The 27,931-nt window shown below is 41.9% G+C and overlaps 1 protein-coding gene across 2 annotated transcripts in view; it reads right to left on the bottom strand.

The window, feature by feature from the left end:
• LOC141146690 (MOB-like protein phocein) overlaps positions 1–27,931 on the bottom strand; it is a 114,567-nt gene that overhangs the window by 9,366 nt on the left and 77,270 nt on the right. For both annotated transcript variants that reach the window (XM_073633160.1, XM_073633158.1), the window contains 6 exons: positions 26,851–26,913; positions 15,625–15,725; positions 13,009–13,051; positions 4,819–4,905; positions 3,912–3,991; positions 1,213–1,324 (listed from right to left, as the gene is read on the bottom strand). In XM_073633160.1, coding sequence (XP_073489261.1) covers positions 1,213–1,324; positions 3,912–3,991; positions 4,819–4,905; positions 13,009–13,051; positions 15,625–15,725; positions 26,851–26,913 — 486 coding nt within the window. The remainder of the gene's footprint in view (positions 1–1,212; positions 1,325–3,911; positions 3,992–4,818; positions 4,906–13,008; positions 13,052–15,624; positions 15,726–26,850; positions 26,914–27,931) is intronic.

The following is a 27,931-nucleotide window of genomic DNA, read 5'->3' as shown; positions in this document are numbered from 1 at the left end:
GCAGACATCTCATCAGTTCTAGATATGATTTGAACAGTGTGGCCTTAACAAAAAGGCTCCATGCACAATAACGTTTTTTTAAGCTCCTAGAAGCTAAATAGTGTTATCCTATGTGTCCATGCACACTACATTAGGCTATTAGCATTTTGTGAGCTTCAGCGTCTAGGAGCAGAAAAACAAATTGTTTTTGTAGAGTTTTTTGGAGCGTTTTTCCAGCAGAAAAAAAAAGCTTAATGCTCAACACTCCGAGCAGCTTTTTTTTTTTTTTTTTTGTGTACTGTAAAAACGATGCTAATAAAATTTGAGCTGAAACAAATAATTGACAACTAATCGATTATGAAATTAATCGATTACTATTTTCATAATTGATTAATCGGACGGTAACATAATGGGGTAAAAAAAAAAAAAAAATACAATGAGCCCTTTATAGTACAAAAAGAGTAAATAATCACTACTAAAAATATTACTTTCACAGTTCGACAGTAAAAAAAAAAAAAACCCCTTACTGTAGTGATTATCTGCTTTTTTTGTATTATAAAGGGCTAATTTTAGTTTTTTTAACCCCATTATGTTACTAAATGTCTGAGACCTGGTTCACATCTATGTGTTTTTTGGTGCTTTTTGCAGAAACGCACGACAGTGCATTTTTTTTCTAGCCTTTTTTGAGCTTAAAAAATACACTAGTCTGCATGAAGCTAAAAAGGTTAAAGGTTTAGGAGCTGGGCTTCTCCATTGTAAGCTAATGAGAATTGGACTCAGCCAATGCCCAAGCCCAGCTATTGGGACAGATCATGCGGAGCAAGCTAAGAAATGTCTGCAGTCAGCCATTAGTCAAATTTTGCTGCAAAAATGGAAACCTGTTAAAAGTGGTTATAAAAGAAAAACATTTTTTACCTTAATGCATTGTCTACATTAAGATAAATAACCTTCCGCACAAGTGCCCCCTTGGAGAAGAAGAGTAGCAGAGAGCGCCAGCAGGGGACCACCAGAGGAGGTAAGGGACTGCTCTGTGCAAAATCATTGCGCAATAAAAAATTGAAAGGGTAATCAAGATTGTGATCTGTATGCAGTTGAGATGTGTGCATAACAATACTGCATTGTCAGTTTTTTTTTACTCAGGTTCCATTTATATACAACTAGGATATTAACAAAGAGAATATCAAGAGTTACAAAGAAGTTGATTATATAAAATGAAGAGAATGAAATGCATACCTCATATTCATCAAAAATTTGCCGATGATGAAAATAAGCATGTGAAAATATTCTATAAATCCTACGACACACTGATCCTAGTTTGGCAACAGATGATTCCTTTATGCTAACCCTGTGGAAACAACATTAAGAAGCTTATTTTCTAGATGATTTTACACAAACAAGTATTATCCATACAGCCTCAGCCCACTGCTTCTGGGACATTGGCATTACATAAAAGAGTTCTACACCTACAAAACCCAAGTTATATTTAAACTATGAACAACTGTTTTTCTCAAACTCTTCACATCTTTTAACAGTTTGCTAGACAAGTCATCCTAGAGATTATGGTAGTTTCTCTACAGCAGAAAAACCAAGTAACCATTTTCTGAGAATTCCTTATAAACTAAATTTAAAAAACTGAATTTTGTTAAACAACACCCATGATTACAGACCTATGCACTGTTTCAAAAAAGTAGTTTGGGAACTGGTAAATCAGATTATTAATGAATAAAGTCTAATGTAAGCCCTGGTTCACACCAGTGCAGCTTTAAAAATCGCACTACTTCAGCATGATTTCAAAGCCGCAGATCAGTGTAATTTGGATCAGCGATTTATTTGTGGTTTCACTTAACAGAAGTCAATGCACGTCACAATGACATTGCAGAAAAGTAGTGCAGGAACCTTTTTTTTTATTTGAGTCTCAACGATTTGAACGGTTCCATTGTCAAAAATCACATGACAAATAAGGGCCAAACATCCAAGGCATTGGGATGCCAGCACGTATATACACATTGATTGAATAGCCCTAGGTGTACATATGCCCACAACTTTTCATGTTCAATATTTTTTATTTGTTTTATGTTTCAACGTACAAATACAACATGGCACTGCAGGTACTCAAGAGTCCACAACTTAAAAAATTTAATTAGACCATAGTAGGAAAACACAAAAAAGTGTTTCGGGGTAAAAACTTCTTCCCCTTCTTTAGAGGGCTCTAAGCGGTGGGACTCTTGACATGACATAACGACCAAGGGTGATTCATAATGGTTTGCAATTGTTCTTGGATCTGTGCAGCATGGGAAAATGTTCTCCTGTTTCACTGCAGCCTGAGCCCTGATGAAAGGGAGTTTGTTTTACCCCAAAATGTGTTGGCTATTTTCTCTGACTGCTAATTAATTGTTTTTCCTTTCATCGTTAAAGCTTGTGGAATCTTGTTGTTTGGCCCTTTCATTAGGTGTTATACACAGATTCTAAACTATGGGTTGTCCTCCCTTTCCTAAGGGATGTCCCCGTTTTGTGGAGTGCTGCCAAACCGCAGCCAGTGTGCCCAGTTATAATTAACTATTATAATTCTTTTTTTGATCACTTTAATTGCTTTTACAAGGAATGTAAACAACCCTTGTAACAGAAATAAGCATGACTTATTTCTTTTTTTTTGCAAGGTCTGGGGTCAAATAGACCTCAGATCTCACATTTACACGGGAAAAAAAAAAAAAAAAATTGTCCCTTTAAGGCAGTTAGGCGGAAGCGACGTCAGACATCACTCCGGTCCTTCAAGGGCATAGAGTCAAGTGGGGGCCACCTTGCCCTCACTCGACTTCCTGCCAATCGCTCCAGGGGATAGGATCGTTTGCCCCTTTACCGACGGCTCCAGTAAGCAGGGAAACGTCAGGAGGGGGGCACCTCTCCCGCTGCCTATAAAAGTGATCCCGCGGCGAATCCGCTGCCAGGACCACTTTTATCGGCCGCTGAATCGCAGTGTCAGCCTACATCCCTCCATCATCCGCAGCCCTGCTCTCCTCTCACTCCCTCCCTGTCAGCTCCTTGTTCTGTGTCTCTGTTCCCCCCCCCCCCCCCCCAATTTCCGCCGCTAATAGTAGAAGTAAAAAACTTACAAATGGTCACTGCCAGCCCCTTTATAGGCAGGCATACCACACAGTTTTTTTTTTTTTATAAAAATGAGGATTGTAAATACATTTTTAGAGCTATCTTCAGGCCGGTCACGTGACTCGTGGCTGCTTTACATCTCCGAGATGGGGCTGAGCGGCCACGAGTCACGTGACCGGCCTGAAGAGAGCTCTAAAAATGTATTTACAATCCTCGTTTTTATAAAAAAAAAAAAAAAAAAAAAAACTTACAGTGTGGTATGCCTGCCTATAGAGGGGCTGGCAGTGACCATTGTAAGTTTTTTTACTTGTATTAATAGCGGCGGAAATTGGGGGGGGGGGGGGGGGGGCAGAGACACAGAACAAGGAGCTGACAGGCAGGGAGGGAGTGAGAGAAGAGCAGGGCTGCGGATGATGGAGGGATGTATGCTGACACTGTGGTCAGGGCTCAGCAGCCCTGATTATCATGGTCAGCGCAGAGAGACACAGAACAGGGAGATGACAGGTACGGAGGGAGGGGGTAAGGGGGAGAGAGGAGAGCAGGGCTGCGGATGACGGAGGGATGTATGCTGACCATGGTGGTCAGCAGCCCTGATTATCGTGGTCAGCGCAGAGAGGGGGACTCAGGAAGTTGCAGGCTCAGCCAGGTTTTTTACATTTTAGAGGGGGGCAGATTACACAGCACAAGCACCATGCAGATTAATCTGCTTTAAGGGAACAGGATCTGAATTTTTTGGGGTTACCACTTTAAGCGCCAGCTCATTCTGTGTATTAACAGTAACATTTGAGTGCAGAATGAATTAACTTGTTTCATTCATTATACAAACTTACCTGCTTGGGAAATATTTATTGCTATTCAAGAGACATGCAGCACCATCAAGTGTATGCCTTGTGTAATCTATGGCAGGACACTAAATCACAAAACAAAAAAGGGATTAAACACTTAAAAGCAAAAAATCTAATTGGTTGCAATAATAAAAAGCTTTTATGCAAGAGCTGTTTAATTTTGACAGCAAAATGTCATTTTAGTTTTAGTCATCTGAATTGTTTTAGTCTACTAAAATCTCCAGTTCATTTTAGTCAACTAAAATTGAATGAGCTTAGTTAAATTGTAATGCATTATTTAAACCGGTAGTAAACACGCCAATTTTTTTTTTTTTAAACCTGTAAGGCAAAAGGCATAAATGGCTAGTATGCATCTCATACTAGCTCATTATGAAATACTTACCTTAGAACGAGATGTCAGCAGGTGATCTCAGTCCACGCCGAGGGAGCGGACATTTTCCCTCGGCGTGTCTTCCAGGTATCGCGGCTCTGGCGCTGTGAGTGGCCAAAGCCGCAATGTCGTCACTTTCCGGCCGGGAAACCCAGAGAGCATGCACCGCTGAGGTCAGCGGCTGAATGCAAGGGGAATATCTCCTAAATCGTATAGGTTTAGGAGATATTCTTTTTACCTACAGGTAAGCCTTATTATAGGCTTACCTGTAGGTCAAAGTGAAAAAAGGTATACAAAACGCTTTTTCTCTAGAATTTCCAAAATCATTATATAATGGAGTATCTAATATTAAATTATTTATGGGATTAAGGTTTGAACATGCACTACAGACACAGATTTAGCTGATTATTGGATCAGGTTTGCACCGGGTCAGTGTATTACTAGGCCTTACTTCACTTTTGCTTATAGTCATTTCAGAAGCATTTTGCCTGATAAAACAGTAAAGTAACAAGTGAGACTTGCCTCTTTTGGTGTTTTATGAGCTGCACAAAGAAATATCCATTGTTCTGTTGCAGTCATTTGGGTACAAGAGTCCGGATGACATTCAGCCTATAAAATGAAAATAAAACCCACATATTAAGCCAAGCTTGAAGAAATCTCTGCAATCAACCTACTTTGAAGGCACAAGCTTATCTGTAAAATACTATGTAAACCACAACAATGAACTTATCTTATTTTTTCCCTTTTGATCTATTAAATATACCATCAAAAGTGTTGTTACATTTGTTTGATAAGTTCAAAAGAATATATCAGTTGACCTTGTCAAACTTTGTCAGCCAATAGCTTCCTGTGCTCTCGGCTTGCCCTGCATTCTTATTTGTTACAATATTTTGATGACTATAGACCCCTACCCCCTCTTATCGAGAAAAGGAAAGGAGGAAGTTCCAGTAGTCCTGTACAGTTTGTTGTCTAGATACAGTAGGGTGAGCATCACCACCCCCAAAATAGGAAGTGTGTTACTGGTATAATCACCAAGTAAAGATAAAAGATTGGGTTTTTAGGTTTATGCCCTGTTAACACATACTGTAGTGACCTGCGTTCTACCACAATGGAAGAACAAGAGCATCCTAAATCCTGGTATAAAAAGGTCCCAAACTTCCCTTTATTTGCTTGAGCAATGGATGCCCTCAATGGCACCATTTGGCTTGCCTCATCTGCCTCCTGCTCTTCAATATAACTAGTGCCATCACAATGCTATGCTAGACATCCTGTTTGCCAATGCCTCACCAAAACAAAAACAAGTTTGTCAGTCTTCCCTCTCCACTCACCCACAGGAAAAGGATGTGATGTCAGGAAATAACCTATCCCAGTATACTGTATATACTGTCGCTCCTTGGTGATCAATCTAATAAGCATGGCCCAGACTGGGGCATTGGATCAGGTCATTATGAGAACATTATGTGGATGCAGGAACTTACGATATCCCTCCAGAAACAAGAAGCCCATTTTAAAAAGACGTGGTTCTGCTGGACCCGATTTACCTACTCTGACAAATATGCTGACTTGTTGGCCTCAAACCCAGATTAGGCAGCGTGATTACACAGCAGTGATGGTGAACCTTGACACCCCAGATATTTTGGAATTACATTTCCCATGATGCTCAAATACACTGCAGTGCAGCATGCATGAGCATCATGGGAAATGTAGTTCCAAAACATCTGGGGTGCCAAGGTTCACCATTACTGCACTAGAGGGATCCCTTCCCTCCTCTTCTTTTTTGCCCCACTTTGCTTTCTTGCTTCCCCTTTCAGTTGACCTTCTTGCAAGTGTATCCTCTTCAAACCGGTGATGAACTGGATGCCTGGACAGATGCAGGGTTTTTGAGACACCATATATGTTGTCTTTCCAACCCTGTTTTTACCATCAATGCTCGGTCCTATCAGTGTGTAACTTATCTGGATTGTTTACTTGCTAACTTTGTATATTGTTGCTATAAATAAAAGGTTAAAAATAAATGCACATACAGTGGGGACGGAAAGTATTCAGACCCCCTTAAATTGTTCACTCTTTGTTATATTGCAGCCATTGCTAAAATCATTTAAGTTCATTTTTTTCCTCATTAATGTACACACAGCACCCCCAAAACACAGAATTGTTGACATTTTTGCAGATTTATTAAAAAAGAAAAAACTGAAATATCACATGGTCCTAAGTATTCAGACCCTTTGCTCAGTATTTAGTAGAAGCACCCTTTTGATCTAATACAGCCATGAGTCTTTTTGGGAAAGATGCAACAAGTTTTTCACACCTGGATTTGAGGATCCTCTGCCATTCCTCCTTGCAATTCCTCTCCAGTTCTGTCAGGTTGGATGGTAAACGTTGGTGGACAGCCATTTTTAGGTCTCTCCAGAGATGCTCAATTGGGTTTAAGTCAGGGCTCCGGCTGGGCCATTCAAGAAAAGTCACGGAGTTGTTGTGAAGCCACTCCTTCGTTATTTTAGCTGTGTGCTTAGGGTAATTGTCTTGTTGGAAAGTAAACCTTCAGCCCAGTCTGAGGTCCTGAGCACTCTGGAGAAGGTTTTCATCCAGGATATCCCTGTACTTGGCCGCATTCATCTTTCCCTCGATTAAAAACAGTCGTCCTGTCCCTGAAGCTGAAAAACACCCCCACAGCATGATGCTGCCACCACCATGCTTCACTGTTGGGATTGTATTGGACAGGTGATGAGCAGTGCCTGGTTTTCTCCACACATACCGCTTAGAAGGCCAGAAAGTTCTATCTTGGTCTCATCAGACCAGAGAATCTTATTTCTCACCATCTTGGAGTCCTTCAGGTGTTTTTTTTAGCAAACTCCATGCGGGCTTTCATGTGTCTTGCACTGAGGAGAGGCTTCTGTCGGGCCACTCTGCCATAAAGCCCCGACTGGTGGAGGGCTGCAGTGATGGTTGACTTTGTACAACTTTCTCCCATCTCCCGACTGCACCTCTGGAACTCAGCCACAGTAATCTTTGAGCTCTTCTTTACCTCTCTCACCAAGGCTCTTCTCCCCTGATAGCTCAGTTTGGCCAGCTCTAGGAAGGGTTCTGGTCATCCCAAATGTCTTCCATTTAAGGATTATGGAGGCCACTGTGCTCTTAGGAACCTTAAGTGCAGGAGAATTTTTTTGTAACCTTGGCCAGATCTGTGCCTTGCCACAATTCTGTCTCTGAGCTCTTCGGGCAGTTCCTTTGACCTCATGATTCTCATTTGCTCTGACATGCACTGTGAGCTGTAAGGTCTTATATGGGCAGGTGTGTGGCTTTCCTAATCAAGTCCAATCAGTATAATCAAACACAGCTGGACTCAAATGAAGGTGTAGAACCATCTCAAGGATTATCAGAAGAAATGGAGAGCACCCGAGTTAAATATATGAATGTCACAGCAAAGGGTGTGAATACTTAGGACCATGTGATATTTCAGTTTTTCTTTTTTTAATAAATCTACAAAAATGTCAACAATTCTGTGTTTTTCTGTCAATAAGGGGTGCTGTGTGTACATTAATGAGGGAAAAAAATGAACTTAAATGATTTTAGCAAATGGCTGCAATATAACAAAGAGTGAAAAATGTAAGAGGGTCTGAATACTTTCAGTCCCCACTGTAAATGTCCATCAAATGAAGGTAATACACATTTTTTTTTTTTAGCATTTATATGCATGTTTATGTCTGAACAGGCCCTTAGATGCGCTTTAGGTTTTAAAATACTTCAGACTGTACAGCACTACTGAGAAGCAGTAATGTTACTTTATATCTGCTCTTCCACACCCTAGTAATATAGCTATAGCCATCCATACTGTTCGTTTTGTTACCTTTAAGATACACTGAACCCCTGTACACACTGAATATACAAAAAGGAACATTGAAGACCACAGATTTCCTTTAAAGTAAATGTCAAGGCAAAATAAAAATACATTCACATTTCCCCAAGCTTTATCCCTTTAAAAACATTCTACAAAACAGGGGAATAAGTGTGGATGTGTTAGAAATGTAGTACACTCCTACCTTCCTCTGACGTGACAACACAGCTCTGAATTCCAGAGCATCTCATCAACTGTGCCCATTAAAATTGGTGTAATGGCCATTTTATTATTGATAGATTACAAGGAACACAGAGCTCTCCTCATCCCCTACCCAGTCTTATACCCCTCGATGTACACAGGCAGTTATCGGCTCACAAGATTTGTGGTAAAATCAACAGGTATCTTTTTGCATTTATTAAACAGATTGAACAAAAACACTTTTGAATGGTCTATGTAGAAGACCAAAAGGGAGAAAACAATGGAAGCTTATTTGCTTTAGATTTACTTACATCATAAGCTAGCACAAGAAAGACAGGTATCCATAGTGACAACCAGATCTGTCCCCACACAGCGATTAAACAATTAAGACCCCTTTTTATTCAGACCAGTGCAACAAATCTTTTGAGGCAAGCGGAGTGGAAGAATCAATTATGCTGGAATGTGCTGAATAGTATGAGACATACTTTAGTCACATTGTAGCATTCTGCATTAGCACTTGTATAACACCCACACTAATTGCTTTTTGCTTGTACCTTGCTCTCATGTCTTCTAAATATCAGGTAGTGAAACTACTACATCAGGTCAGCAATACACATAGGAACACATCAGGAATTGGAGCGGTCTTCTCTCCCAAATCTTCTCTGTGCAATACACTAAATATTTTTACAATAATATAAATACTCTGTAAGGAGAACAGGCTTAACTGGTATTGACAGCGGTGATCATGCAAGAGACAAGGACAACCAGGAATAGTCCAAATAGGTTTTTCCGACACTTTAATCCAGCAAGGCACCAAACACAGCATCAATGCAGGAGAGCCTTGTACAGCAAGTCCATAGAATAAAAAGAAATATAACCCCTATTCGTCCAAGCCACTAACTAATCTCAAGTCAGTTTCTGACTAACAACTTGCCCCCAAAAGGTTCAATAAAACAGGCAGCACATCTCTTTTTTTTTTTTTTGCGTTCTTTCAGCAGTCTGCCTTTCCACCTAGCAACAAGTTCTCACAGCAGTGATGTGGAGATTCTGAAATTAATTTTTTTTTAATCAAGAAGCATCAAGGGAAACATTGTGAGGACTTTCTTTTTTTTTTTCAAATATAATTTTTATTGAATTTTTCAAAGAGAAAAAACAAAACAAGAGAAATACAGGGAAAGTACAAGACATCAGTGGCCATAATAGGCAATCAAACAAACATATTGGTTTGTAAGAGAAGGCTCATATTCTATTTACAATATGGATGAAATAAGATACGATAGAGAAACATGTTAAAACATCTTATATTTCACCCAATTCGCTTATAGCCAGTCCTTATCTCATATACATGTTTTTATGATATTGCCCCAGTCAACGGGCTGCGCACATGGTCGCATTATCTATGTCCTGACCACACTAGTAAGACCGGAGAAAGAGGCAGGAAATAAATCAACTGGAAATAGAACCTTCAGTTGAAAGAGTAAAAGATAGAGAAAGCGAAAAAGGAAGAGGGGAAAGGGGAGAAAGGAGAGAAGCGGTGGAGGGGTGTTATTCGACACGAGCGTGATGGATGAGGCACTGTCGTCACCTTTCAGTCCATCAGTTTCGGTGTGACCTTTAAGAGTTTAGAAGAGCTTGCCCTTCATCAGACAGTATGAACATATTCCATTGCATACAGGTTTTAGAGTGCTTTTCTTGTTTGTGTTGTGCTGTGAGCACCAGATCCTCTATTTTTTTAATGTCCTGTACTTTACGCAACCACAATCCGATAGATGGGGGTAAATTTTGTTTCCATGTAGCTGGAATACAGGATTTTCCAGCATTGAGTAAGTGTCGTATTATGGATTTCTTACACGACTGTGCCAGGATTGTGGTAGCGTGCAGCAGAAAGAACGCTGGATCTTTCTGAATTGCGTGGTTTGTAAATTTTTGTATGACTGTCTCTATTGTTGTCCAAAAGTGTTGCAGTAGCGGACAGGACCATAGGATATGGAGGAGTGTTCCTTTGTCTATTTGGCATCTCCAACATCTGTCTGTTGTAGTAGGAAAGAATCTGTGTAGTAACTGAGGCGTATAATACCACCGTGTTAGGATCTTATCGTTTGTTTCTTGTATCCTTGTGCAGATGGATGATTTTAGAGAGAATCTGATTATGTTTTGTTTTTGTATAGTAGTAAAAGTACATTGTAGGTCGCGTTCCCATTGTTGGATGAACATCAGGTCTGGTTGTTCTGTTGGTGTGTTAAGCAAAGCATGTTTTTGAGAGTACTCGGGTCAATAACCCTTCGTCTCTACAGTATTCTTCAAATGATGTCAAGTCTCGCTGGAATTGCACCGGTTCTGGTATTGAATGTATGAAGTGATGTAATCGGATCGCCTTCCAAAACAGAAGCTGGAAGCCCCCGGTATCACTCATCAATAATTGGAGCGAAGTCCATTTTTCCCCGTCTAGGTAGTGTACAGCACGGTCTTTACCCGCCGTCCAAAGTGTCTCATATTCCGATCGATCCAATCCGGGTCGGAACGCCGGGTTGCCCAGGATCGGGGACTGTCGTGATGTCAGGGAGGACTTATTGATCATCATGGAGCCCACATGTAACGTGGCGCCTATTGTAGGATGGGTCGTCATGTCTGGGGGCAGACGATCATAGCACCAAATTGCTCCCTTTAGCTGGACCCCTACCTGGGTGCGTTCTACTTGAATCCATAGTTTGGATTGTTCATGTCTGTTCCAATCTATGATTCTCCCTAGGTGTACCGCTTGGTAATAGTGCTTTATGTCAGGGAGGGCTAGTCCTCCGTATTGTTTCGGTATTGTCAGGTATTGTTTGCGTAGATGTGGTTTTGTATGTGACCATATAAATTTTATGAATATTGCGTGTACTCGTTTAAAATACAGGTGTGGGATCTTAATCGGCAACGCTTGAAACAGGTAAAGGAATTTCGGTAATATGCACACTTTAATAAGATTACATCTACCGAACCAGGAATGGAGTCCCTTGTTCCATTCCTCAAGCAGCCCTCTTGCTTTGATAACATTGTGGGGAAATTTAGATCAAATGTGTGCGTCAAGTCCCTGGGGATGTTGGTTCCTAAATAATAAGATGGCTGTCTGACCATTTGAAAGTAAAGTTGGTTTTCAGAGAGGTCAGGTTGTCAGAAGTCATATTAATGCCCATAGCTGTGGATTTTTCGAAGTTGATCTTCAGATTAGATATATTCCCATAGTTTTTGAATTCGTTAATTAAGTTTGGGAGAGATATCATTGGATTAGTGAGGGAGAATAGAAGATCATATGCAGAAATCTTATATTGAGCCTGACCTACGGTGATTCCGGCTATATCTGGGTTTCGGCGTGTGAGGACTTTCTAATTAAATTACCATGCCCCGTTATATATATATATATATATATATATATATATATATATAATTTTTATTTTTTTTAAGGAATGTGTGTAAGTGTTATATATATATGTACGTAGGTATAAGATGATAGATATAGTATATTTTGTGATATCATGATGAGATAGGGGCCCAGCTTACATTTTAAAAATACTTTTTTTTTTCCTATCTCGTGGGAACTATTGAATGTCTTCAGGTGAGATGCTCCATCTCACCAGGGGCCGTTGACATGCTAATGTCGGAACTGGTTGGGCTGAGGATCAAAGGGGGTTGCTTATTAAATCATAAGCGTGTAGTAGACCTAGAGGCACCGGAAGTTTAAGACCTGATCATGAACATTAAGGAGGCTTCAGGGGTAGCCAATCAGGATTCAATGCCACTTCTGAACCTAGGAGGTGATCCTGAGTTTTGTAGGAATGGGTTATTCTAACAACATAAAAACCAAAGCCTAGGGATGCTAAATCTCTTCGGCTCACGGTCTAGATGAAAGATGGTGACGTAGGAGTTGTCTATGTATCTTTATGTCTCTTTTCTTTTTTCTAACTATTCTCTATCCTAGGTTTGTCCTAACTTGATAGCATGTGTATGTCAATTGTAACCATATCCCCTTTTTTGCATTAACTATCTTTGTAAACACTGGCAACACTGCATTTGTAACATCTCTATACTATATTTGGTAATCTCTGAATATTCTAACCTTTCTTTCTTTTCTGTATAAATGTGATTGTTATTCTTTTTTCACAGTTATCATTCCTTATTGATTTCATGGGTTATAGCTGCAACCGCATGGGTTGATTCATATAGATAAAGGGTTTACTTCGGTAATCACATATGTTATGTATCATTAAGCATATAAGTGAGGTAGATAAACATAGCCTTATCAAGAGAGAGTGAGCATCTATCATCATTCAGCTCAGATATAATAGGCATGTGGGCAGCTGAGACTAATATTGGGGTCTGGCTACCAGGTAAGACGTGAACCTAGGAATAATGGAGGCTTTATCCTACCTACATAAAGCTCTACAAAGCCTCCAGACCCCAGAACAGAACATATTAAGATTCTGAAAAGAAAAAAAAAAAAAAAAAAAACTTTCCGTCTTTCACAACAGACTAGCAAACACAAAACCTGGAATCCCTCACCATGTGTAGATTAGAAACCTAAGTGACACTTATACACTATCCAAAATCCTGCCAGCCAGTGCCTCACAGCACTCAGATTTTTTGCAGTTGCTAAGAGACAATATATTTTTTGCAGTTGCTAAGAGACAATATATTACCTGGAGTTTAACAGCAAGTCCATTGAGTTCAAGACAAAATTGCCTAAAAAGATGAACATGAATTAATAAGCTATAAAAAAAGACAAGAAGAGATTTGAAATCTCACAATTGAGAATACAAACAGCTGAAAAAAACCAAACACCGTCTCCCAATGCCCACCCTATCCAAACAAAGGGCTGGCTGGAGTTCTACTTTGGACTGTTACAACAAGACAAAAACAAAAGTAACAAAATAACAAATAGGCTTATACTTACCTGCCCTGTGAAATGGAATAGCACAGAGCGGCCCCAAATCTCCTCTTCTTGTGTGTCCTGCCGGGGCTCCTCCCCTCTGGCGTTTGCCCCCATAGAAAGACGCTTTCTATGGGGGAACTTATACGAGCTCACTCTGGAGCCATGCTGCCTGTGCCCATAGACACAGACAGTGGGACTCGGTCCCACTCATCATTGCTTTTGACAGCAGTGGGAGCCAATGGCTGTCTCAGCAAAGCCAGTGAGATCAAGATTTGAGGGGAGAGAAGAGCTGCAGACCTGCACAATGCTGGATCGAATGAGGGCTCAGATAAGGGGGGGGGTGAGTGGGGTTACTGATGCCTAAACATTTAATCTTTATAGCCACTTAATGCAACCCCACCTGCCCTAAAAGCTACCTCTTAGTGCTTGGCTCTTGCCATGTGCTCTATAATAATTCAGTGTACAAGTAGTGTATCGAATGAGATCACTCACACATGTATGTATTGTATGTTGTCCTGAAGTAAGTTTAGGATTCTCAGTTACCAAGAGGTGTACTATAATAGTGATTTGAGAGAGCTAAATCTAAGTGTAAGCAAGGCGTTAAACAGAATAACAGTTATTACCCAAATAAATTAACCAAGCACTACTGGTTTCAAAACAGCAGTGGATTGTTGTTTCTATAAATCCTACCTTGCAGTAATTATAAAATGTACAGGTTTTCCCAAAAGACATATACAGTATCTCACAAAAGTGAGTACACCCCCTCACATTTTTGTAAATATTTTATTATATATTTTCATGTGACAACACTGAAGAAATGACACTTTGCTACAATGTAAAGTAGTGAGTGTATAAACAGTGTAAATTTGCTGTCCCCTCAAAATAATTCAACACACAGCCATTAATGTCTAAACCGCTGGCAACAAAAATGAGTACTCCCCTAAGTGAAAATGTCCAAATTGGGCCCAATTAGCTATTTTCCCTCCCCGATGTCATGTGGCTCGTTATTGTTACAAGGTCTCAGGTCTGAATGGGGAGCAGGTGTTTTAAATTTGGTGTTATCGCTCTCACTCTCTCATACTGGTCACTGGAAGCTCAACATGGCAATGAACTCTCTGAGGATCTGAAAAAAAGAATTGTTGCGCTACATAAAGATGGCCTAGGCTATAAGAAGATTGCCAAGACCTTGAAACTGAGCTGCAGCATGGTGGCCAAGACCATACAGTGGTTTAACAGGACAGGTTCCACCCAGAACAGGCCTCGCCATGGTCGACCAAAGAAGTTGAGTGCACATGCTTAGCATCATATCCAGAGGTTGTCTTTGGGAATTAGACATATGAGTGCTGCAAGCATTACTGCAGAGGTTGAAGGGGTGGGGGGCCAGCCTTTCAGTGCTCAGACCATACGCCGCACACTGCATCAAATTGGTCTGCATGGCTGTCGTTCCAGAAGGAAGACTCTTCTAAAGATGATGCACAAGAAAGCCCGCAAACAGTTTGCTGAAGACAAGCAGACCAAGGATTACTGGAACCATGTCCTGCGGTATGATGAGACCAAGATAAAATTATTTGATTCAGATGGTGTCAAGCGTGTGTGGCAGCAACCATGTGAGGAGTACAAAGCCAAGTGCATCTTGCCTACAGTCAAGAATGGTGGTGAGAGCGTCATGGTCTGGGGTTGCATGAGTGCTTCCGGCACTGGGGAGCTACAGTTCATTGAGGAAACCACGAATGCCAACAAGTACTGTGACATACTGAAGCAGAGCATGATCCCCTCCTTTCAGAGACTGGGCCGCAGGGCAGTATTCCAACATAACGACCCCAAACACACCTCCAAGACCACCACTGCCTTGCTAAAGAAGCTGAGGGTAAAGTTGATGGACTGGCCAAGCATGTCTCCAGACCTAAACCCTATTGAGCATCTGTGTGACATCCTCAAACGGAAGGTAGATGAGCACAAGGTCTCTAACATCCACCAGCTCTGTGATGTCATCATGGAGGAGTGGAAGAGGACTCCAGTGGCAACCTGTGAAGCTCTGGTGAACTGTATGCCCAAGAGGGTTAAGGCAGTGCTGGAAAATAATGGTGGCCACACAAAATACTGACACTTTGGGCCCAATTTGTACATTTTCACTGAGGGGTGTACTCACTTTTGTTGCCAACGGTTCAGACATTAATGGCTGAGTTATTTTGAGGGGACAGCAAATGTACAGTGTTATACAAGCTGTACACTCACTACTTTTCATTGTAGCAAAGTGTCATTTCTTCAGTGCTGTCACATGAAAAGATATAATAAATATTTACGAAAATGTGGAGGGGTGTATTCACTTTTGTGAGATACTGTAAATGTCAGTTTTCACGATAAGAAATGTATCACCACATACCGAAGATGTTCATACTTCCACACTCCTTCATCTTGACCTTCAGGGGGCTCTAGAATTCGATCAATGTTTGAACAATCAGTTCTTATGTTCTGCTGAATGTACTGCAATTAGATATTTAAAAAATTAGCATAATTTGCACTTTTTAGTGAGAAACCTCTGTACAAAAAAAAAAAAGTCCATACAGAACACTACAAAATGATGATATAAGGTAAAAATAACAATCTATATAAAGTTTGAAACAGACTTGCATGGATAAGGGACCTGCTCATAAGCACTTACAATCTAAAGGATAGAGGAAAAAAAAAAAGAAAAAAAGTAAGGTAGTAAGGATGGCCGAACGGTTCGGAGCGAGCACGAGATTCTATTGTCAGTAGAATATCAGTTTAGTGTGCATCTAGGTTCAGTGTAAGTGTAGTGAGACCACCATTCATCTTTACATTAGTAAGAATGTAGGGATAGTTCAGTCAGTGTGAGTGTAGTGACCGTTTAACAGTTTTTTGTCTGTGCGTTACTGCCAGTTTAATGCCATATAGTTCTGTGCGTTACTGCAAGTTTAACACCATATATTTCATTGCGTTACTGCAAGTCTAACGCTGTATATGTCACGACACTGTAATCTACCAGGAGTCAGGAAAAGCATTCGATAAACTCCTCTTTAAGGTGTCCTCAAGAGATTTCATCTTCTGCACTCTCTGTGGGCATGGGATGAGATCTGAGACTTTCCCCTTATAAACGGTTGTCATGGAGGGTTGCCAACCAATAGTGATCCTTTCCCTTTACGCCACATATTCTTGGGTCCTTTCGCAGGCTTTGAAGCAAGAGGGAGCCCATGCACCGCAAATTTGCGGAGGCATGAGACGCAGACTCCTCTGAGTCACTGAGGACTACAGTATTTGGAACTGCCTCCTCCCAGCCACATACAACTCCCAAGGGTTCTGAGGATGGAAAACCATCTCTTACTGTTTGATGTACGTCTTCCTCTGCTTCAATGACTCCGAAACTGACAAAAATAGGATTTTTTTAACAGCTTACCTGTAAAATCCTTTTCTTTTGAAGTACATCAGGGAAACAGAGCCATAGTAATCACTATGCGGTTTATAGGCCACCTTCAGGTGCTGGAAACTGGCACGCCCTAAACAGGAAGTTGCCTCCCTATATAACCCCTCCCGTACCGGAAGTAGTTTTGTAGCAAAGCAATACATGTGTATACTAGAAAGAGGGGCGGGACTACTGTGTCCCATGATATACTTCAAAAGAAAATGATTTTACAGGTAAGCTGTTATAAAAATCCTATTTTCTTTAATTGTACATCATGGGACACAAAGCCATAGTAATCACTATGTGGGATGTCCCATAGCAATGCCAACTAAGGGGAGGGAGACAACAGAATTAGGGCAACATGAGACTAGAGGAGTTATACTGCTGCCTGCAGCACACTACGCCCAAAGGCAATATACTCATGCCTTTTTTTACATTTACCTGATAGAATCTGGTAAATGTATGGATTGAAGACCAAGTTGCGGCCTTGCAGATTTGAGCCATGGAGGCTTAGTGATGCACTGCCCATGGAGCACCAACAGCTCTAGAGTGCGTTTTGATTTGAGAGGGTGGAATCTGCCTCTTTAACCATCTCAATACAGTGCATTTTCACCCCCTTCCTGCCCAAGCCATTTTTCAGCTCTGTCACACTTTGAACGATAATTGCGCGGTCATGTCACACTGTACCCAGATGAAATTGTTATCATTTTTTCCCCACAAACAGAGCTTTCTTTTGGTGGTATTTGAGCACCTCAGCGGTTTTCATTTTTTTGCGCTATAAACAAAAGAAGAGTGACAAGTTTGAAAAAAAAAAAAAAAAAAAAAAAAAAAAAAAAAAAATCGCAATAAGCGTATATTAATTGGTTTGCGCAAAAGTTATGGCGTCTACAAAACAGAGGATAGATTTATAGAATTTTTATTATTTTTTTTTTTTTTTTTACTAGTAATGGTGGCGATCTGCAATTTTTATCAGGACTGCGATATTGCGGCAGACATATCAGACACTTTTGACACATTTTTGGGACCACATTTATACAGCGATCCGTGCTATAAAAATGCATTGATTACTGTATAAATGTGACTGGCAGGGAAGGGGTTAACACTAGGGGGTGATCGAGGGGTTAATAATGTTCCTAGGTAGTGTTTATAACTGTAGGGGGCGGAGATTCACAAGGGGGGGGGGGGACTGATCGGTGTTCCTCTGTACTGGGAACACACCATCGGTCTCCTCTCCTCTGACAGGACCACGGATCCACGGTCCTGCTGTGTTACCGGGCAATCGCGGGTGCCCAGCGGACATCGCGGACCCGGGCACGTGCACCGAGTCCCCAGTGACACGGTGGGCGCCCCCTGGTGGGCTGAGAGGGCGAGCAGAATGAGAGCCGCGCCGCCTGGCCATCATATGACAGCCGGCGGGCGGCAAGCGGTTAAACCATAAGCTTGAACGATTACTTGTCGAATCCATTTAGAAATAGTAGATTTCGATACTGCCTGTCCTCTTAGTATCTAGTAGTACCTTATCCTTGTGAACAATAATAATATTGCGCTTCACAAAAAAGAGCAGCCAATTCTGATACCCTTCATGCAGCAGATATGGTTACCAGAAAAAATAGTTTACTTGTCAAAAGGGACCAAGGGAATATGTCATATAGGCTCAAAAAAAGGCTGTTTTTGTAACGCCGACAAAACTAAATTCAAGTCCCAAGGGTTCAGGGGTGACCTAACCGGAGATTAAGCCATGTTACCCCCTGAATAAAGTTACGAGCCAAAGAAAGCTAAGCAAGTGGTCGTTGAAATAATACCGATAAGGCCGAGACCTGTCCTTAGAAAATACTCAAGGCCAGCTTTATATTTCACCCCATCTGCAGAAAGTCAAGGATTCTACCTATGACCTATTTCCTGGGGTGCCAACCCCTGGTTTCACACCAGGAGACATATGCTTCCCAGACTCCATAATATATAATTATGGAGGCCCGCTTCCTTGCATTAACCAAGGTATATACCACTGAACCTGACAGCCCAAGCTTCTTCAGAGCCTCAATAGCCAAACCGTTAAATTTAGCGTTTGTATAGTAAGAGGGAATACCGGACCTTTGCTAAAGAAGGTCTGGACATGGTGGTAGGGTCAATGGGACCCCTACCGCCGTCCTTATGATCTCTGCATACCAAGATCTTCTGGACCACAAGAATCACCAACTTCCCTTCCTGCTTGATCCTGCGAAGAAGTCGTGGACACACGCAGAAAAGGAGGGAATGTATAAATCAGTGAAACTGATTCCATGGGAACACCAAGGCACCTGTTCTGCATGCTAGCGGATCCTTTGTTCTTAACATAAAGATGTCGATCTCTCTGTTGAACCTGGACGCAAACAGATCTACGTCTGGGATCCCCCCATCTTTGACCTATTGTCATAAAGATATATCGGGGTGAAGGAACCATTCTCCCGGGAACAACTGCTGGTGACTCAAAATAGACCGCCTGACAAAATTTCTATCCCTAGAATGAAAAACTGCCGATAGGCAAGGTACATTGTTTTCTGCTCAAGATAGGATACGATTCACCCTTCTCTGGACACAACGTCTTGTGCCCCCTTGGTGATTGATATAGGCCACTGCTGTGGCATTGCCAGATTGGATCCTGACAGGATAGCTCCGTAAATTAAACGTCCAGGCCCTCAGGATCAAGTGCTCTGCCCGAATCTGTAGAATGTTAATGGGCAAGGTAATTTCTGATCTGGACCACTTCTTTTGGACAGTTGTCTCTTCCAGGACTGCTCCCCAACCTAAAAAAGGTTGGCATATGTTGTTACCACTTCCCAGGTAACTGTAGGAAGGATTTTCCCCTTTGCAGATTTTTGGTTATTATACATAAACTGAGGCTCCGGTGCACCTTTGGAGTCAGACACATTGGAAAATCTAGAGCTGGAACTCTTGTTCCAAGCTGATAAAGATACTGTTTTTTGCAGCAGTCTCGAATGAAACTGAGCATAAGAAACGTCCTTGAATGAAGCCACCATCTTTTCCTCATGCAAGCTGAATAGAAGGATTTATCCTGCTTCGACCACCTTAATCAGTTCCTTTATGGCGCTGATCTTTGCCTGGGGCAAGAACACCCTTTTCTGGGTGTATCTATGAACAGACCCATAACCTCCTTAATGGCTTTAAGGAAGATTTCGCTAGGTTGAGAATCCAACCTAGGTATTCCAGGTAGTTGAATGTGGTGACCATACTTTGGTCTAAGTGGGCTATCAACTGGTCTATCAAGAGCCGATCGTCTAGGTAAACTATAATCGTTATACCTTGGGCCCTTAATCTGGCTAGAGGAGGGGCCAGACCCTCTGTAAAACACTCAAGGTGCAGTAGCTGGACCGAAAAGCAGAGCTACAAACTGAAAATGAAGATTTTCTACCTTGAAGTAGATATTAATGGTGAGTGGGGAAATATGCCCACGGAGGTATGAGATTGACGTCAAAAAGTTCACCCCCTTGTAGGATGGAGACAACTGATTGGATTGACTCCACGCGAAAAAGAGCGGTTTAGATTCTTGAGATCCAGAATGGGTTTGACATCTCCATTCGATTTGGTCGTGAAAAAAAGGTTTGAATAAAACCTCAACCCCAGCTCTTTCATGGGGACCAGCATGACCACTCTTTGCCAAAGGATGGTCCAATGCTAGAAAGAGACTTTTTTCTCTGATCCAAGAAAACGAGGAGATGGGAACTCTTGAAACCCCAGATTGTACTCTAGAGCTATTGAAGAAGCCACCCATCTGTCTTGACATTCTTTCTGCCAGACCCTTGAGAACTGCAGAAGTCCCCCCCCCCCGTAAGCGGGGGCGCACCCTCATAAGGAGGCTTTAGTATCTTGTTTGTAGGTTTCTTTTGTCCCTGGGCTTGACCCTGAGGATTACCTCTTGACTGCCTGGAGGGCTGATGCCCCTGGTACTGGAGAAGGAGCTTCTTTAAATGAAATACATTTACTCCTTTTCTTAAATGGAAAAGGGGTACCTTTCCAATAGAAATTCTTTGGATGAATTATCCAAGATATCCCATATCCATTCACTGCAAAAAGGAATCAGGAATCAGTCAGGAATTTTTTTATGACGCTTCGGCTGACCAATTTTTCAACCATAGTATTCTATACATATTTCCCTGCCCAGCGAAAGACGTGAGGTCTGAAGATAGAATCTCTCATAGCGTCTATTGCCAACAAAAAGCTACTAGGAGCTTGCCAGATCCTGGGCCTGCTGAACAGGGATAACTTTGAGCACCTGTTTAAACTGGTCCCTCAAGGATTTTGACATATACCAATTACTGTCAGCACAGGCTGAGACACTCAACCTGTCAGGAAAACATATGTTTTTTTTTAAAATAGGAATGCCAACTCTATCCGTTGGATCCCTAAGTATTTGAGCACTGTCTGCCGGACAAGTCAAACTTTTAATCAGAAGATATAGCAGTGTCAATTGCTGGTATCTTCCACCTTTAATACGTTTTTTCCTCCATAGGATAAAGTATGAAAAAGTTTTTAGGAGGGAAAAAAATGCTTATCTGGGTCATCCCACTCAGAATACATAAACTTTCCCAACAATGAATGGACAGGAAAGGCATGCACAGCTTTGAGAAGGCTTTAGCGAATCCAAAACAAGAAGTGGACACTCAGTTAAGGGTAACAAAATGTGGAGTGGACCAATTCAGTAAGAAATTGCACCCACAATGCGAAGCTGATCCTTCCGCATATGACCCCTCAGAAGAGGAGTCATCAGCCTGTTCACGGTCCCCTGAAAGAAAACATCTTCTCCCGCCCCAGATCCTCATTTTAAGGGTCCTTGGGTAATGGAATGGAACCTGTCGCATTTTATCCCAATCTGGGATGCGATTAAAGCCACTAACCTTTTTCCCATGCTATCATGGCAGAGGAAAAAAACCTTTTTAGAAATATAGGCAAGGGCTGCAGTGTTGTAAACAGTTGCAAACATTCCATGGCCCCTGAAGGCTCACTGTGACCAGCCACCCCCTCTCTGGGGAGGATGCCATTGTAGAGATGAGTTTTAGGCTTTCAGAGCTTGAGGGAGATCCCAATAGCCCTATTTTGGGGTGTTTCTACCTCCCCTTCTGACCATAGCCCGATGCAAAACTGCAGAGGTACTACCAGAAGAATCGCATCCACTGCTTTGAGCAATAGTCCTGCCGCTGCTATTTTTTTTTACGTTATAACAAACTTTTTATTTGCAAGATTGTACATAACACATGGAAAGCATTGGTACACATGTTTAACATCACACAGAAGGTATTTCGTACAAAAAGAACATGATACATATATATTTCTAACGTATATTTAGTTCTTTAGGTTCTGATATAATACGTACATTTCCATACTCATACTTAGTATCGGGATAAGCACTATTTATGTGCATGTCGTAGATTCTTGTAACCATCTATCCCATACTCTGTTATATTTATTTGGACAACCTCTGTTAATATAAAGGAATTTTTTATATGGAAGGGTTGCGTTAATGTCTCTTTTCCAGTCCACCAAGTGAGGGGGTTCAGGTCTCATCCATTGCCTGGCAATAATTTTCGTAGCCGAAAATAAAGTTTCATGTAGGAATATTAGTGTGAATTTATCTAGTATATCTGGAAAAATCCCCAGGAGGCATTGCTTTGGATCGAGGGTTAGTGGAGACCCCATGTTGTCATGTAGAAAGGTAACTATTTGTTTCCAATAGTCTTGTATCTTATGACAGGACTATATGAGGTGAAAGAATGTGCCTGTTTCAGTTACACACATTGGACATGTAGTGGGTTGACTTCTTTTATATCTAGCCACCCTTAGGGTCGGTTCACACTAGGACGACTTGTCAGGCGACCTAGCCGCCTGACAAGTAGCGTCCCGTTCTGTACAATGGAACTGTTCTAATCGTAGCGACGCAAGTCGCTCCGACTTAGAAAAAGGTTCCTGTACTACTTTGGGGGCGACTTGCATAGACTTCTATATAGAAGTCGTTTTGCAAGTCGCCGCCCCTGTCGTGTCCAGGTCGCCTGAGGCAGTCGCGCCGCAAGTCGCGCTGCCTCAGTGTGAACCGGGGCTAAGAGGAGTAAGGTATGCACGGTGAAGTATAAAGATCTGGGACAGTCTGTCTGAAAGTTTGGGTGAAACCAACTTGCATGTTTCCAAAGCCTCCTCCCACTTTTCATCCTCCATCCTCCCAACCTCCCTCTCCCATCTTGGTTTTAACGCGTAAGCTAATTTTGCAGAGGTAGGGGCGGAAAACATGTTGTAAAAACAGGAAATAAGTTTTTTTGAGTCTGTATCCTTGACTATGGCTATAATAGAATTAGGGGTGGGTTGTGGAAGACCCTGTGGAAACTGCATCTGGATCGCATGACGGATCTGGAGATAACAAAAAAACATTTGATTCGGAATCTGGAACTCCATCTTAAGTGCATCAAACCTTTTTAAAGTTCCGTTTGTGAACAGGTGGTGTAAATAATATATGCCCTTGGCTGCCCATAAATCTGAGTTCTGGATTCCATTAAGTTCCTGCAGCTTGTTATTATGCCAAAGTGGTGTATAGTCATTATATGATGGTATCTCTAGTTTAGAAGAAGCCAATTCCCATATGCGTCTATAATGATACAGCAGGGAGTGTCTATAGTCTTTTGACTGTGTTCCCTACACCTACTGCTATCCCGTTTATTGGGTCTCCTGTATGCTGAGCCCAAACGGGGGCTTAGTAAAGTGAGAAAGCGTTCCTTGTCAGTTTTGTCAAAGTGAAATAGTTGGGATAATTGTGACGCAATATAATAATGGTTAAAATCAGGTAGTGCTGTTCCACCCATATCCGTTGAATTTTTAAGTGTTTGCCACGAGAGTTTGTGTCTAGATTTCCCCCATATAAATGGTTTAAGTAGTGCTTCTAACAGTTTAAAATACTTGAGGGGTAGATATACTGGAGTATGCCATAAGACGTACAGTACCTTGGGCAGTAGTACCATCTTTATTAAGTTGACTCGGCCCCATATTCCTAAAGGGAGGCGGGACCAGACCTGGATCTTAGATTTAATTAGGGAGAATAATGGTTCAATATTCAAGGAGATATAGTCTACTGGATTCTTGGATATTTTAACGCCAAGGTATTTAATTATATCCACCCGATGAAGGGGTAAATTAGACTGCTTCTGTAGGTGGGAAACTATCAATTGGTAAGATCTGTGAGGTCCCCCAATTAATCCTCAAGTCCGAGAATTTCCCAAATTGCTCAATTACAGTAAGAGCTGTGTGTAGAGAGGGGCCAGAGTCTGCCAGGTAGAGGAGAGTGTCATCTGCATAAAGGCTAATTTTCACAGTAAGGGATCCGAATGTCAAACCTATTATCTCTTGGTTAGTACGGATGGACACGGCGAGGGGTTCCGATGCCATAGCATATAGCAAAGGCGAGAGCGGGCATCCCTGCCTCGTACCTCTGCTTAGGCCAAATTCCCGAGAGGGGCATCCATTTGCCACCACTCGAGCTGTTGGTTGCTGGTATAACAGTTGCACCCATCTGATAAATTTGGGCCCAAAACCGTATCCCTCCATGCATCTCCGGAGATATTTCCACTCAACCGAATAAAATGCCTTGGCTGTATCTAATGTTACTATTACTCTTGTGCCCACATTATCATGCTTGGCCTGGAGATTGATAAATAGCTTCCTTAAATTAAAGGAAGTGTTACGGCCAGGCATAATCCCTGACTGATCCACATGTATAAGGGATAGTATTACTTGGTTTAGACGTTTGGATAGTATTTTGGCCAATATTTTGACATCTACTTGGAGTAAAGATATGGGGCGGTACGACTCAGGGTACCTTAGGTCTTTCCCTGGTTTGGGTATAAGTATTATCGTGGCCTCTCTCATGGATGCAGGTAGTGTTGAGGTTTCAAACATAGTGTTATACAGAGTCAGCAGAAAAGTGCGCATAGAATTCAATGGGCAAACCATCAGACCCTGGGGACTTGGACCTGGCAAAGTCTGCAATAGCAATCTTTATTTCCTCCGCCGTGAGGGGTGCCTCAAGGAGTTCAACTTGAATCTCTGAGAGTTGTGGAAGTATGGTGTTGCTCAAGAACTGATCCATTATTGTCGTATCCTCCGAGACTGTCGATGCATAAAGTTCTGTAAAAAAATATCTCTAAACTTGGAGGACACGACAAAAGGATCCGTGATTGGCTGTCCATCCTTATTGTGAAGTGTTATTACAATTGGGGGTTTGTCTTCACTGTGAACAAGATATGCAAGTAATTTACCAGCTTTTTCTCCATGTTCAAACCATCGCTGTCTAGTGAAGAATAATTTCTGCTTAGCTTTTTCATATTGCATCTGAGACCCTGCCGCTGCTATTAACGCTCAACCTGATGCGAATAGTAAATGTGTCAATAGGAATGCCTGTGTCACCAAACCTCTTACATGCCCCTCTTTGCTCTTATGTCCCTCCGACAACTTGCAGCAGCAAAAATTGAGTTTTTGTAAACACACTCCCACGCCGAACGTTGGAGGACGCCAATGCTGCGCTAAGCCCCCTTCGTCGCATCGCACCCCCCTCCTCTCTCTTTTAAAAGAGTTTTCCCGCGCGGGCCTCCGATCTGACGGGATCGGCTTGTGTGTGAGGAGGGATGGCGAGGAGGAGACAAGCCGCCGTGCAGAGGCAATGGGAAAACGGAGCGGCATGCAGATCGTTTTTAGCTTTCCCCTTTCCAGGCAGAAGGGGAGAGCTTTGTCCAGGTGGGGGGTGAAACCCCCTCCCCCCCAAACTTACCGGAGGTCTGCCTGCTAGCCGGAGGAAAAAGCCTGCTGCTTCCTGACACAGCGTGATCTCTGAGGAAAGCATGAGAAGGTACATGCTCTATACAGCCCCCAGTGGTGACTCTTAGGCATGACATTTACTTTTTTTCTTTTTTTAAAGGAGACATTTCATAAGAAAATGAAAAATTCCTTAGAAAAACTCCACTTACCTTTCCCGCCGCAGGGTTTTCTGTGGTAAAACAGACCCAATCTTCACCCTTCACGGTGGGTTCCGTTAAAAAACCTTCAGGAACCAGGGACCCTCGGGGAACCCGCACTCCTTGGACCTGTAATAGCACCCCGCCAGTAAAACTTTATGGCTGAAAATACCAAAGCACTGGATCCCGGTGACCAGTTCTCTAAAAAGAGAAACGTTACAGGAAACACCTCGTTTCTTCGGACACGAGGCCCGGGTACCATTCAATTCGGCCTAAAAGACACTTTGAATGGATCCGGCTGCATAGCTAGCCCCAGCAAGGATTGCTCCAGTGGAGCTCAGCACAGCACATCTTTACTTGTCACCAACACCTTAGACACTGGCGAAAAAACTTAGGTACTCCCGGTATGGGAGGTGTTATATGAAGAGGCTACTTCCTGTTTAGGGTGTGTTTAGGGTGTGCCAGTGTCCAGCACCTGAAGGTGGCCTATAACCCACATAGTGATTACTATGGCTCTGTCCTGTGACGTACGATTAAAGAAATTCTCCTCCTCCTCAGCTCACAGATCCCCTGATGATTGGAACGGAAGACACCTGTGTAAAAGGGCCCTTAGAATAGTATCTGTACGGTTGAAAGAGTATAATGAAGCCGCTGTTTGAACCAAAAATGCCTCTATTCTGGAGAACAAGAACTGTATTTGTTTCCCCTTTGTTGCAAATCTGCCAGCCTACACATTTTATCTTTAACATGCTTATCAGACTATATATACACTGGGGGTTATTTACTAAAGGAAAATCCACTTTGCACTGCAAGTGCACTTGGAAGTGCAGTCGCTGTAGATCTGAGGGGGACATGCAAGGAAAATAAAAAACAGCATTTTAGCTTGCACATGATTGGATGATAAAAATCAGCAGAGCTTCCATTCATTTCAGATCTAACGCTTAGATTTAGTGCACTTGCAGTGCAAAGTGGATTTGTCTTTCGTAAATAACCCCCAACGTTTCTTTGTGATAACACCACACAGTTCCAGGTAAGCACAGCATAAACAGCTGTCAATACAGCAATATATGGTTTTGGGTCCTGAGCAGCAGCATATTTACTTGTGGCTTTGCTTTTTTTTTTTTCTTTTACAAAAATAACTCCTAAGTAAACCCACAGGCACATACACCATGTGCACGTACCGCTACATGAGTTATTATTTTACCTGCTGTACAGCCAAAGTACTGTCCATCTCTTCAAAGGATTCATCAGGCCAGTTGTAAAAATCCTGTAAGAAAACATTACATAATAAAATATTAAAACTATAGAAGCTATATACCACATTTCATAAGACTTAAAACAAATTTCAGCATGAATGTCAACTCCACCCAACACAGATAACCTCACTGACAGGTTAGTCTTGTGTGGGCTTTGGCAGATTTAAACCCCTGCTGGCTTTTTATAATTCGTGGACACCGCACTGGCAAGACCTCAGTATTCTATAAGAGGATCAGCCAGCCTTTTTCAAAGGAGGCCTATATTCGTTATATTTACACAGTTATGGGGGCTTGGAGGCAAGAGGTGTTGCCAAGAGCAGAAGCCTCAAGAAGTCAGGGTGTAATGATCATAGACTGATACCAGGTCAAATTCAGGTACTTACAATGTTTACATATAAAAAATAAATTAAAAAAAAAAGAGTTAATGATGCATTGATTACAGAGCTGCATTAAATTGCATCTTTTGTATCTGATTAGAGTTCATCTTTAATGTGGCCCCATTCTGAGTTAAAGTACTGTATATGTCCAATATACACTGATCAGCCAAAACTTTATGAACAGCCAATATAAAGTAGGTCCTCATTTTTGCAATCAAAACAGCCCCTTTTGCCTACCAAAATAGCCTTGACCTGTCGCAGCATGGACGCCACTAGACCTCTAAAGGTATGCTGTGGTATCTGGAACCAAACCATCAGTAGCAGATCATATAAGTGCTGTACAGTAAGTTGCAAGGTGAGGCCTCCATGGATCAGACTTGTTTTTTCCAGCACATCCCACAGATGTTCGACTGGACTGAAATCTGGAGAATATTCCTCAAACCTTTTTTTTTTTTTTTTTTTTTTTAGTATCCTACTGGAAAAAAAAAAAAAAAAAAAGGGCCCCTGCCATCAGGAAATACTGTTTCCATGAAGGGGTATACTTGGTCAGCAACAATGTTTAGGTACATGGTACATGTCAGGTAACATCCACATGAATGGCAGGACCCAAGGTTTCCCAGCAGAACATTGTCCAAAGCTTCACACTGTCTCC

The sequence above is a fragment of the Aquarana catesbeiana genome, linkage group LG06, assembly GCF_042186555.1.
Source record: "Aquarana catesbeiana isolate 2022-GZ linkage group LG06, ASM4218655v1, whole genome shotgun sequence".
In the NCBI taxonomy this organism is placed as follows: Eukaryota; Metazoa; Chordata; class Amphibia; order Anura; family Ranidae; genus Aquarana; species Aquarana catesbeiana.
This window is presented reverse-complemented; position numbering and strand designations above follow the sequence as displayed.